The sequence below is a fragment of the Euwallacea similis genome, chromosome 4, assembly GCF_039881205.1.
Source record: "Euwallacea similis isolate ESF13 chromosome 4, ESF131.1, whole genome shotgun sequence".
In the NCBI taxonomy this organism is placed as follows: domain Eukaryota; kingdom Metazoa; phylum Arthropoda; class Insecta; order Coleoptera; family Curculionidae; genus Euwallacea; species Euwallacea similis.
This window is the reverse complement of record NC_089612.1, coordinates 6042222-6056670: the sequence shown is the minus strand read 5'-3', so window position 1 is coordinate 6056670 and position 14449 is coordinate 6042222. Positions and strand designations below refer to the sequence as shown.

General features: G+C 38.5%; 1 protein-coding gene across 1 annotated transcript; it reads left to right on the top strand.

Annotated features, from left to right (window-relative positions):
* Positions 1-2611: 2611 nt before the first annotated feature.
* LOC136408145 (uncharacterized) lies at positions 2612-6657 on the top strand. The gene is made up of 2 exons (XM_066388984.1): positions 2612-3325; positions 6311-6657. Exons 1-2 carry the CDS (start codon positions 2911-2913, stop codon positions 6397-6399), a joined length of 504 nt encoding a protein of 167 aa, XP_066245081.1. The 5' UTR covers positions 2612-2910; the 3' UTR covers positions 6400-6657.
* Positions 6658-14449: the final 7792 nt, after the last annotated feature.

Below are 14449 nucleotides of genomic sequence, written 5' to 3'. Positions count from 1 at the left end.
GTTCTGAATTTTACCGATATTTCATCAATTACTTCGTCTTCGTTCAAGGACATCCAGGTAATTACTTACGGGAAATCCCGCGTAAAAATTGGCGGTCAACTTACACCTGTTTCTGCACTCTCAGTGCTTCTCATTCCGGCCTTTTGTCCATCGATAGGAAGTGCACAGCAGCTGCTTCTTAATCTCGTCTTCGCTATGGTTTCTTACCGCGAGAGTGGTACCTCCTAACCGATCAGGTTTACATATGTATATAGATCATGTCAGTCAAATAGCTCAGACAACTTTTAACCTGTATAACACGTAAATACAAGTTTTGATAGTGTGTTGGAGGTATTATAGATTCCTGTCAATTTTTATGTTAAATGATTTTGATGATGGGTGGTTTATATGATTATATTCCACAGTACCTCTCTCGTCAATATTTCAAGTGTATAAGAAGATGAACACCTGCACATTGCACTTTTTCTCTCCCGCTTAAAAGGGTAAAGTTTTTGGTTTATATTATATTCTCAACACATTAAATGGTTTGCTCCCAATAAAACTTTATACGACTATAACTGTCGACACTAATTTATCTAACGAAAGATCTCTCATAAGGGAAAACAAAAAGTAAATCAGACGTTTCCTTTCTTACGGGAACCTTTCAAGGAATTATAACCGCCATCTTTTGTTTTCAACTTCTCAACTGGAAAAGTTCAACGCTAAATTGTACTTTTATTCATTAGAAATATCCGCAGAAACTATGTAAATCCAGTAAATATCCCCCTGAATCTATTTTTCTGTGGTAATGTCTTAGGGTGCACGCCCACGAACCCGTAAAACCCAAGCAGGTGGTACCTTGATTGGAATCGTTGGTAAGGCACAAGATTTGTCCATTCGTTACGCTGTTATGACCACTTTAATCGGTATAGACAACTGTCTCAAGTCTGGCCTATTTCTTGCTTGAGTGAGCAGTGTTTGCCCTTAGTATGTCCTTATAACAAATTGGAGTCTCAGATGAGTGGCGAAGGTAGATTGGAACAGTCGATGAAGGGTGAAGAATAGGTATGTTAAGAAACCAGTAGTAATGCGTCCATTTATAAATATGATTAGTGGTAATTAGCATAAAACGTTGGAGAACACTGGCCAGGTAAAAGAGAAAGATAAATATTTGATTGTGAGGAGGTACTGAACATATTTAGCTAGTTACGTAAGTTATATTATTTATTGGATTAATGTTGGTTAATAATACTGTTGATCGCTCCTATAAAACTTTGGCACAAATATTGTTATAAGTCTGCAAGAGTAGGGTTTTTAAGATGTAAGTCTACACACAATGAAACTCATTATCGTCACAATTGAGTAGATTTTAATGTGTCCGGTCCAATTTTTTAACGGACGCTGACGCTTTGCAAGTGCCAACGTTCACACACGTGGTGAAGGTGTGTGAATACACCCTCGAACGGTTTTTTGGGGTTGGTTAGGGAGTATTTTCCCATGACCGTTTTATCACTCGCATAATGTTAAAGGCTGCTTTTTAATGTTCATTATAAGGTACGCATTAAGTATTCCGCAAGACCCATAAGATAATAAGAAACTATTGGCACGTTTTCTCTTTGTTGTGTATTAAATTCAGTATGACTTGTTAACGTAGCAATTATACAAGTTTTAAGCGGTGCCATGTTATGAAGTTATGCCATGAAGTATGCGATTGGTCAACACTCAATAGCTAATTAAAATTTATCACTCCAAAAAAAAGGAAAAGGCCTGCGAGAGTTACGACTTACCGCTATATGTCTATTTCTGACTCAGTAAATAAGCAATGCGAGGAGAAGATCGGATTCACAGGTTAAATATAAATAAAATAATATACTTTTTGTGTGTTTTTCTGCCGGATTTTGTAATTTACTGCAGTTTTTCATGAAAAAAGGGACTTCAATGTTGTTTAAATTGAAAAAACTTACTCGTAACAGTAGTCAGTCTTTCAAGCCAAACTTTCAAGGGGTGAAGACGCCAACTTTAACTCACTTCTTCTGGGATATCCGCATCTAAGTCATCGTTACCGTTTTGATTTACCGATCGCATTCAATCCACAATTTGGCAATTACACACTTCCTTGCGGCAAAACCGGCTTGAAACTTAAAAATTTCTATTTAACATTTTATAATTTTGGAATTTTTACATCGCGCCCGCCATGACACCTAAAACTGTCATAAAAACTGATCAACACTTCATACAGCCATTCAATTTCAAGGCCGCGGCGCAATTGAGTTAAACTGCCGCGTCATCAAGAGTACCAATTATAGTGTTTTAGGTTTTAATACATCAACTTCAACTATGTATTCTAAATCCGTTCAAAAATAACTTATGTTTTGGCGTCGCTTCTTGCGTTTTAAACAGATATACGATTTTGAATTTTTTCCTGCAATTTCTACACCCTGTATTTCCTTAACGTAGCACGTTTGACTTATAATTTATGTGGCAAACTAGAATTACTTTCGGTTTATGGAATTGAAATTTGAAACACCCTGTATAACGTGCCTTTTTATATTTTTTTCATACGTTATTTGACATTATGGGTTTTGACGCTGTTGCAATACCACCTTGGATCTATAGCTCTGCAAGGTTACAAGTGCAAATACCTCCGCTAATGAAGAGATCTATTTTTATCTCGTTTTTCTCTAATAATCCTAATCTGATACATCACACAAACTGATTACAACCATTACAAACACCATCCCATGCATGCGGCCCATTGGTGGAGGGGCGAAAACCTATTTGCTACCTGTATAACTCATGGGGCACAACCCACAACGCTGTTGTATGATGTCACTAACCATCCATCGCTGGTACTGTTAGCGTCGACGAGTTCTCAGTGGTGGAGCCAAATTCGACGTACTGAAGTTCAGTGTTTTCTGTGATTTTCGGGAAATGGAGCGTGAGAATAGCTGCAAGTTCATCGTCCTGGAGACGAACAGGAGGAGGCTGTTGCACCCGAGCCAGCAACAGGACCATGACCAAGGTAGAGAGTTAGTTCACAAGCGACCATCTGGGTATAAAAAGTGCCTCTTCGGCAAAGCTGATCCTGGGGTCACCAGGAGAATGCTACAGGAGCAGTACGCTCTGGATCAGAAAAGGTTCTTGGCCAAGTTCGGGTTTGACATCGAGACTATAGAAAATTTAGAGCGGAGTAGAGATTACGCCAAAGAGAACATCGAGAATGACTTTAATGGACAAAATCGAGACATCAAAACTACCGACATGAAAGGCAGGAAGCTCCTCAAAGCCAGGAGGAAAGTGATCTTCAATAAGTCTCAGTCGAGCCTAAGCCAACAGTTTATTACAGGTAAGTTTTTGCTTTCTGCATTTTACAAAAATAGTCCTTCCTAGTACCATTAAATCTACTGCCGGTTTTTGTGGCTTATTTCGAGTCATTAAAATGTTATTAGACCATTGTGCCCATGTTTCATGGTGTATGCACTAAAAGATAAGCCTAATTTAGAAATAAGTTATGCTGCAAATCATCATAGCTACAAGATTCGCCTTGAGCGAGAGGCACTTATTTCGGGGGGCTTTAGCCTCGTTCTTTTTGTTGGTGCTCTTATCTGTCTGCAAAAACATGGCTTATCTAAGTGTTACGTGTCGGGTGTAATAAAGTCGCACGTGCGCATCCTGTACTTAGCAGCTAAAATTAGGAAGTTTCGTGACATTGAAAGCTGCTGCATTTACTAAATTTTGTCAATGTTCGCAATTATTAATGTAAATTATTATGGTTGCAAAGCGACAATTTTTATGTCATTGAACCTCTCAGAAGCTAGTGGATGTGCGGATGTGCCCCTTTGTTTAATTTTTCCCACTTCAACTGAGGAAGCACATATTTGAAGAGCACACAGAGAAAAATCATGTTCTCATCGGGCTTCTGCTGGAAGGTCCACGTGTTGGCTAGCGTTATTTTGGGCTTTTGAGACCTGTTAAAACTTGACTAATACTACCTTGGTCTCGTACGCATACAGGGTGTCTGGAAATAACGTCCAGATATTTTGGGGGTAATTCTAGATTAAAATAATACAGGAAGTTTTTATAAAAATGTCCCAAAAATTGCTTCTTAAAGGGGCTAGAACCCCTTCAAGGGAGGATTCTGATGATGGTTTTTTGCCACATTTTCGAAACGGTTTACGCTAAAATTATGAAATTCGGCATACTTTAATAAGTGGGAGTGGGAACCATTCTTTTGTGTTAATAACTGAAGATTTTAGTCAGGGGCGGCACCTACAGGGGGTTTTCTGTGTAAAATTGCCTTAACTTTTTTATTTGTAACATTTTTTAAATTTTGAAATCGAATTATTGAATCGCAAATATTTTTAAGTAAAAAAGTTCCTCTTATGTCATCTCACTAAGGTAGAACGTTTTCCAGAAAAAAAATTTTTCATAAATCGATGCACTACTACATGGACATCGAAATGCATTTTCTTAAACTTAGTAGGCATCCTTGTAATAGAAACATTTTTTTGTTGACCAGCCATAACAAGACTAATATTATAAAGGATTTATCGCTTCTTCACAAGAAATGTTGAAATTGGCTTCCATTCAACTCAGTGCATCCTCTAATTCGATCCAGAAAAGTTCTCCCTTTAAGAAGCAATTTTCGGGGCTCAAAAGAACATTTTTATTATTTCAATCTCTAGAATCGCCTCCCAAGATACTTCGACGTGATTTCCGGACACCCTGTATAGGTTGACGCCAAGGCCACAGGCGACCACATCCTAAAAAATAAAATGACTCACTCACGTTCAAATCAATTCACGTTAAAATATGTCTCCGACTGGTTGGTTCCCGCCAATATTTTGGCGCCCTTCTTTCACCCATCACAACGGTTCCATACGCAACAAAAAAGAACCGTGAGAAGGCCGAATAAAAGAAAAAGAGCCATATTATTGGAACCACTGACAGGTAAGGCGAAGACGACGAGTCTGCATAAGGTGATTCATTGTTAAAACATTTACTTTCCTCAACAGAGGGTTCCAGGAATGAAAGGAGTTTTAACTTGTAAGAAATTGGTGCAAGAACGAGGGGACATTAAGAATAATGATCATCCGCTTAACAATAGGCCGAAGATGTTGAGAATGATCGATCTGGGCAGAAATGTGGCTCCTGTTGTAATAAAGTTCGATTTATGATGGTTCTCCTGTAAAAACCCTGATAATGAAGGCGTATTGAATTACTCTTCGATGTCAGATAACAATAACATTGATAAAATTCTTGTTCAACATTACTAACTTAATTGATACCTACATATGAGAACCAACCAAATCTCGGGTTTCCGTGTGACCCTCCCGTGCTTTGTCATCTAACAGACCATTTCAAATTGTTGCATTTAAATCAGTACCAAGTACCCAACGGTCACACGGCCTAAAAAAACACGCTGGTTGTCTTTGTTGTTCCCATGCAGTTTGAGCCACCGAAGCGAGAAATCCTATGCAGTTGGATGGTCCTATCGGGCTTTGCGTAACTTAATAAAGCTCTAGATATGAGATCTTTCTGCGGTAAAGAGTTCTGGTCTGAGGATTTTTGTGAGAGAAGTTTGGTTTGTCACGAAAAGCCCTAATTGAGATGGGATATAAATGCGCTTTTTTATGAAATACGAGCTTTAAATCTCCGGCCAGATATACGAGAGGATGGAAGAATTAATGCCATGTATAGGTAGATGCAACATCTGGTTTATGGCTGCCATCTGCTTTCTGCATATTCACCTAAAACATCTGACGCATATTAAGCATCGTAGAGAACGCAAGTACGGTTCCATAGATCATTTTCAAATGATAATCAAGGCCATGTGGAAAGCCATAGTAGGACGTCCTGAGCTTTCCAAAGCATCGCGATAAACCTTATATGCATCAAACCATTTATTGAGTATAATAACTTCGATTATTCAGTCAATCAAAGAGAATATTTGCAAAAGAACTAATTACTTCTTCGATGAATGAATTTTCGTTCGCCATTCTATCAGGAACCCCATTGCTTTCCCAAGCTACGCAATCAGGCACACATTTCCCCGGTAATCTCCATGGCGTCTTCTAATCATGCTCAATTCATACTTTAATTGCATTAACGCTCTTTTTCCTTGTCTCCACACTCGACGAAAACCATATGGCAAACTTGCACTCGTGCCCTAAAAGGAAATTTGCCTCAGCGACCGCAAAATCGTTTTCGTACCCTACATTTTTGTTTTTCTATGCTGTGGGCTATTGGGTTACACTAAAAGCACGTGTGGGGCTCAGATGGTTCCAAGTTCCTTGGCTAATGTGTAATGTTCCTTTTCTCTTTGTTTCAGATTATTATCAGGCCAAGAAGTCCGGCAATTTAGCGACAGAGAAAAGGGTCATGCAGCCTCAGCAAGACTGTAATGAATCAGTGGATTAGCAATATAGAGCATTGTTCCTATGTAGAGAATTGTTGCGCTTAAGGCGCAATTTTATTGTAAATAATTATTAACTTATTTTCATACGGCTGAAAGCCAAAGCCTCAATTTTCCCTTTACTGATGTAAATAGTCTTTTAACTCGACTTACAAAATCTATATGTTTTTTCGACTAAAAGAAATTACTATAGCAATAGATTCTAGTCCTGTACATAATGTTAATTTATCTTCTTCATTAGTTCTCAATAAATGCTTGAAAAACAATCTCTCCGCCTATGTTTTTGGCGGGATTCGAACGCTATGAAAAAACACCCTTCTCTTCACATGTCGATCCCGACCGGATTGGAACAGCTGATTTCAACGTAGGTACCTTGAGAAGTACCAAGTGGCCTCAACACCTGTCTTTTAAATGCCACCCTTACGAGACACAACTGCTCTTTATTATATTCGGCCAGACCTTGAAATAGGGTCCATTTAAAGTTTAAAAATCTATGTTGAAATCGGTGCTTATAGCGGGTGGACAAGGTGGGTACTGTAGGATCGCGGATTCAGTCGCTTCAAGTACCTGTTGAGCTTGCACCCTAAAAATGACGTAATTGAGCATAAACAATGTTAATTATATGCTCATAAATTTCGAAGCGGGTTATGCCCGAATTGCGTGGGAATTTCATTTTCAGATATAGAAAGACCGACGTTTCCCACTTTTTTAATTATTTCGAGTCGGAGCTCTTTAATGAATGCAACATTGCAGATTCGTCCCCTGAATTTTCCGCACAAGACACTGAAGTCCCCAACGCAATGTTATCGGTTGACCTCCACTACTTTGAGTGTAAAAATGATATGCCTCAAAAGCCCTTCAGGCTGGTTACTGTCCATGATGGAGCTGACCCGAAGAGTTTTTCTCTATCGAGTATTTCTTAGGTAGGGCTTTTCAAGGGTCATCTTCCATTGCCACTGTTAGCCCGGCAGCGGCCAGCGCTCATGCAGCACTTCCCTAACGCCTTTTAGAGCCTTATTATGGACATTCTGGTGCTTCGAAGGCCGGGAAGAGGGGCAGCTTTGGAAGTTTACACCTAGCCCCCACACTTCCAATTCAACTGAACCGGAGCCCTTGTTGTCCTTCAGAACTAAGAGGAGCTTTGGTTCGCCATGTGGCGAGGGCGGATTTGCTACCCATCACAACAATAAGAAGGCTCTTCGCCTTAAAGATGTTCAATCAGGGGTGAAAGCCTATAGGTGAATTTAAATAAAAATTTGAAGGCTCGTTTGAGATATTTTGATCTCATGGACATTTAGACGTTTGGTTCCAGTTCCGCAATTTTGACCGGCATTTCCAGACTTAATTAGCTTTAGTACCTGCATGAAAAATTACATAATATCATATGATGGAAGCATATTCCGTGACTCGTGTGCGTTATGGTAAACGAGATTTTCAACGGTCTCAATCAACCATGTGTGTCAGCCGTGGAACTTTACGTACCGGTAACTCACATCCTGTCTAGGTGGAAGTATTTAGTTGCACACTCCCCCGATATATTAAACCATTTTATCGATTTAAGGCACGGTTTGTTTGGTTAACAAGCTCTAATGGATGGAACAAAAAAAAAGTTTCCTTTTCTGGTACCATCGGTGTTTTTCTTTTAGAACAAGCATAAATTTCAGATAACCTGGAAGGAAGTGCGGATTTGAACCGTTACGCACATGCAGGCTATTCAATTCAAAACACAATTTCTCCGGTATCGTGGTCGAAAATCTTCTTGTCAGCCCAAACACGTCCGATTTTTGAATAAACATTATTGAGACTGGGCACGGGCTGAACGTGAGCCATGATGCGGGTACACACAAGGTGCAGTTACAAAAGAGTACCGAACAGCTTTCGAGGAATAATGAGACATTATTAATGACAAAATTTCAGCCCTAGAATTGAAGAATTCCAATCAAGGCACGCTCAAAAAAGATAATAACAATCAAGGAAAGGATGTGACTTTTTACGCCTTAAAGACTTTTTTACGGTCCTCGCCCCACCCATCCTGTGGTCCCTTTGTTGCTGAACTCGAGATTAGCATAATTTTTTGGGTTAGTGATTTGATTTTCCGCTTGGAAGATTCGAGGAGGTTCGCCATGCCTTTAAATCCAATTTAAATCAAGCTGATGTAGCCGAAATGTGCATTTAACGCTCTCCGGGTCTGCTTCAAGGAACCATAAAAGATGTACATTTCCCTTCAAGTGGTATTGGCACCAAGGGAAGCGACTTTATATTCACCATATTGTCAAGATTTCCTATGCTACACGCGGTATCTGTGCGGCCCTTAAGGGTCCTTCGTAGAAGTTTAGTGTGGGCCCAAGCGGCGAAAAAACTCATGTCTCTGTGTGTTTAGTTCGTGCCATGTGGATTAATTATTGAAGCCCTAAGAAAGGCAGTTTTGAATTTCCTTTTAATAACGATTTTCCACTCGAACAGAGAAATTACCCCTGAAACAAGACACTGCACGACGTGGCCCATATGGCCGATGATGGTATAAAAGGGGTGTCAATTTTTAAACGATCATTTATTTCACTGGGCCCATCATTTTGTTGCGAGATCATGTGTTCCCAAAGCGAATGACATATGGCTTCGGTGGGTTTATGGGCACGTGAAGCTTATCGCATTCGACAAAAAACAGTATCTGGATAATAATTGTCTCAACGGATATATTTTTTTAATTACAGGCCTCGAATTATGCACACGTGCAACCCTTTTGCTGCTAAGGGCCGATATGCCACTGATAACCCTCGCTAAACTATTACCAATCATGCGGGTACCGGGGTGAACGCATAACCAACCCTTAGAGGACTTATCTGATTTTTACCCTTTTTGAATTTTATTCGTAATTATGATTCGACATCTGGGCCAAGATAACCCCAACGAGTCGCTTCTTGAGGTCAGTTATTTATAGCTAGTTCAAACAAACTCGGGCACACCTTCAATGTCTTTCAACACGTCTAAACCTGGCCGGCACTTGAATCAATAAACTTTAGAATGCTTTTGCACTTAAAATAGCTCCGCGTTTATCGAAAGATCCCAATTAAACACTGCTGTTGGGTTAATTGCCTTAATTGAGTTAACAATAATTACTGTGACCTTATGACTTAACATGAGTCAGTGCTGAAATTCTGCACAACTTTTAGTGCTTTTAAAACTCTCCATATCGTCGAATGAATATTTATGGTCTTCAATACGTGACTGTTCATGAGTGTAAATTAGAGTGGTACCAACTACTGCGTTAATGTGGGGCACTGATAAGAGATACATGCATTTTACGCTGCGGGGTTGCAACTCTTTAAAGTCTGAGAGGGTGGAAGTCTGTATCAGATTTTATGTCGAGTGGCTATTTCAGGACAGATGTTTTGGGTGAAATGTAACGGGCTGCAAGTAATGCTGCAGATGTAAATGGGCATGGAAATACGAGGCTTATTCCAAAAGAAAAAATATTTTAAACATTCAGGTTATATAGTGCCCACACAGCACCCTCCCACTCGACGCTGATATGCGAGATTCCTTCGAAAAGTTGGTCCCAAAAAAGTGATTTCACAAGAGTTCTGCGGTACAGTCCCATTGCCATGGTAAACTAAGATCCGACAACGGCGTTGCCAAACTTCAACTGGTTTATTCCATATCGAGGAAAAATCAAAATCTATCAATACGGTTTTTTTGGAATAAATCCAAATTACGCCATCCTATAAAAAAATATCAATGCAGACATTTTCAGGCCCATACACTGATGTTAATTAACTCCGTTTTTGCCGTTTAGTTTCTGAGATACAGGCCATATCTGCAAATTTTTGATATGCGAACCTGATGGATTTGGCCGTGTTTTAATCCCCACAAGACTGCAAGATTGCATGTTCCGACGTTTCCTTCAAGAAACCCACCATCAGGTCTTTTTATGGAAATTTTATTCGTTTCAAAAAAGTGGTACTCCGAGCGCAAATTTGGAAGGTACGAACAAAAAGATAGTAGAAAGAGAAAAGGCCTCTAGAAGACGTATTTCTTCTAAAAAATTTAATGTTGTTTCGTTATTCCAAACGAGAAATAGTCGAACGCGTGGGGATCACGCTATGATTCACTTTCGTGCAACTACATCGCTTGCGATGAAATGTTACTCAGGAAATTCATTTACATCAATTCGTAAATATTCAACTTTGATCACTGGACTTATCAAAATGCGGCCCATAACGGGTTAAAACTATATGACGAACGAAAATTGGTAACCTTACGAAGGTTTTCCATCATGTACTAGCAACTCATTTATTTGCTACCTTTGAACTTTTTTTTACTTTGTTTTTTAAATCTCAAACATTAGCCTTTTTCCTCGATATTGTTTAGGATGAAATAGGATTTTTTCAAATTTATGATTAAATATATAATTAAAATTTAAAAATATGTTGAAAATGTTTGATTTTTTTCACAAGAAAACGCGAAATTGCAATTTGAGTTCGCCATAATGTCTAAAAAACAAATGAACCTGATCTTACAGAAATTGACATCTGACGGCACGGTCATTTAAATAATGTAGAGCGCCATGAACCAATCTAAAGCGTCATCAAGCGGACAATTGTTATTAATTTTTTTTTTTAATTAATTTTAACCAAGGCTCTGGCCTGCATTTTTATTCAAATAATTTATTAAAAGCTATCTAATTATTATATACAATATTTTTGGTATATTTAGCTGTATGAGGTTAATATACAAAATAGTATATTTTAACCGTTACTGTTAGTTTGTAATAAATATAAACACAATAAATTAATTAATCACACAAACAGCCAATAAATAGATGACTAGCTCTATTCTATCTCCACATTGTACTCAATTTTATGACATTAAAAGAAAATCAGGGTCCCCCAGCGAACAATACCACTACACGTTTCTATCATTCTGACCCTCCTCCTTCTTTTCCAAGCTTTTCACAACAGCCCTATGCTGATTAGGCACTCTCTCCTGTTCCACTTTCTCCCAGGCCCAATCGCCCTCCAACGGAACTTTATGTTCAAAATCAAAGTTCCAACGCTCCATTGCGCGGCGTTTTTCTATTTCAGTCGCGGTGGAGAGATCCAGGGTTTTTATTTCATTCTCAGGGGATGGGGGCTCCGATATGGACTCATCGTCTGAGGAGTTAAAGTCTAAGTGTCTTTGTGCCGTGTTCTTCCGATCTTGATGCACCGGCTTGGACATAATAATTCTGAAAAATAGTCGAATTAGCCATATTTACCGCAGATTGAAATTGAGTATTGTGTCTTGTAGGGATTGCTTCAGCAATAATCTGAGCCACCTTGCTATACAAATTTGGCGATAAGGAATTAGCAAATGACGTGGTTTTGTGTGTAATATGCCTTGTAATATCTAAATTTGGCACTAATTTTAACTGTAGTTTATTGTTCAATAACAGGTTTCTATGCACCTACTTTAACCTTGGTTAAAAAAAATGTGTAACACTTCACTCAACTGAAGGCATGCAGTATGCAATTTTCTAATCTCCGTTACTTTCGATGAATGTGCCTTAATAAAGGCGATAAAAGGTATATATACTTATGCACCAATAAGCCAAAAACAAAAATTTACTGTGCATTTCCAGCTAATCTAATTACTGTTATCTCTATCAGATTTCAATATCTGGCTGATTTCAACAATTAGTCATGCCGAACACTTTCCCACTTATAAACTTTGTTATTGAAAACATATTCCATAAAATTAATTACCATCAGTCGAGATCGATGCGCAGCTCCCAAAAGTACACTTAAGCCGAAATTCAGCCTCACTACCGGGTTCAAATGCGAAGTATTAAACAACGAACATTTCCTGCTGCAACTATGACGACTGCTGAGGAACTACTGAAATTCCGCCTGCATACAATTAAGTGTTTATTGTTGCTTTCGCATCGTATACATGCGATAACAAATTATTGTTCTTAAACTATTTCGCGATTAATTATTGTAGAAGTCCGGTCAACCTAGCGCGAGGGCGCAGCACTAAATGCAGCAGGAATGCTATTGCAGGAGAGTTTTCATTGACAACGATTCTATTTTCGGCGCTATATGTATTAGGGGAAAATGCAGCAAAGCTCGGTCTGGTTAAAATAAGGAACAAAGGGGAGCAGAGCAGTTCGTGTCAATGGCAGGATAAGCTGTCCCAGTAAATCAATATAGCTGAGCATGTCTGCTGCTGTAGATCTACATGGTTTATTGACCACAATGTTTGGATATTTATCTCTATTGAATGTTTATCATAACATACATATTAATCGAATATATGGCGATTGAGGTCTGATTTCAAAGGGCACTCACCATTGTGGTACACAAATACATTTCATCTAAAGTAGAAAATCACAGAGCACTAACAGTAGTCTGAACAACACTATTCTTTCTTGGTTTTGTTGCATCTTCTTACCGGCATGAAACAATTGTAGCCGGGCTCCAATAGAAAAGCTCCAGTTTCCCCCGGTTTCCCCCTAACTTCCGCCTATTCTTTTGGATTAATTATACGGTATTTCCGTTTTTCGGTCTGATGGGCTTAAAACTGTGAAGCCCTGAGCACGAATATTTTGCCTTGGCTGTGGAACAGAAGCTGTTCAAACTTAAACAAAATACCTGGCCGTGAGACTACAGGGCAAGTGCAACATCGCTACTTTTGGTGTGAGAATTTTGTTACAAAGAAGCTTTTAAAATGTACAATAGCCCATTGTTTTAATGAGTTTGCAACTGGCTTTCTATCCTTCAAATCACCACCATGCAAAATGCAAGTGTGTGTCTAATAATGTATTTTTAAAACAATGGCACTGACTTGTTTACGTTATAATTAGCTCAATTTGGTTCATTTCCATTGATACGTCGCTTAGGAAAACCATTATAAGGCACATATTTGCTTTAGTATAGATTATATGATCTTTTACATACAAACAGCATTCACCATCGCGTCAAGAAATCTAAGCCTCGTGGCCATTTCACATTGAATCACGTACCTATTAATGACGAGAACAGCGATTTTGAATAAAAAGTGGAACACTTACCTTCTGGGGCATTAAAAAATTATTTTCCTAAATAGGTCTCCATTGCAAAACACTCAAAAATTCATATGCGCAGCATGATTGTACTTCAATATCATTATGTGACTTCTTCACGTCACAGCTTGTGTTAATTATAAAATTGTGATAATGGCCAAGTTATAAAGCCCGCAATGTGTGATGTGAATAAAGTGAAGGAAAAACTTTCTTTGGGATACAATGTATCTTCGTAAAAATAATTGAAAATATTTTTTTGAGAGCTTAAGATAAGGTATCACAAGTAGGGGGCTGCCATTTAACATTATTTAGAGGGGGTGGCTGGAGTTAAGGGGTAAGTGAGAACAGATTTGTAACGCATCGTTTTAGTCTTCCCTTGATATTATAGAAATTAGTTCGAGGAATTTTTTATACCTTTTTTTCCCTAGATACAATCCTTGTAAGTTTTCAAATTGTCATCCTATATAATAAGTAAATAGTCTAGATATATATGTATATATTCAGAGAGGACCATCGAGAACTGCCTTTGTCGATTATAAAGGAACCATAGATAGGAAAAAGCTGAAAATTTGACACGATATTATAATCGCTGAAGGTAACTCTTAGGTCGAAAATAGCTGTAAATCGTAATAGGGCATATTATGTGAAATACTCGTAGAATTTTAAGATGAATCCAAAAACCTAATAACATACAGGGCGTTCCGTTTAAAATAAGCAAGTCGACATTTTCGGCATAGCCAGAAGTACCGTCGTCTTTTAGTCATTTTTCCTTCACCAAATTTTCTATTGTGGCACATTTTCAGATTTTTCCTAATTACAAATTTTCCATACGCGATTAACGCCGTTCCCAGAGAATTACCCTGTATATTGGAGCGCCAGTGCCATGTACTCAAGTCTGCACAAACCACAGCGAGATTTTGTCACTTTTAAGATATGATATGCTTGTGTATATATTACTTGCAAATTAGATTATCGCTCTCCGCCTGTTGCGAGCTTTAGGATCAAATTATTAATGT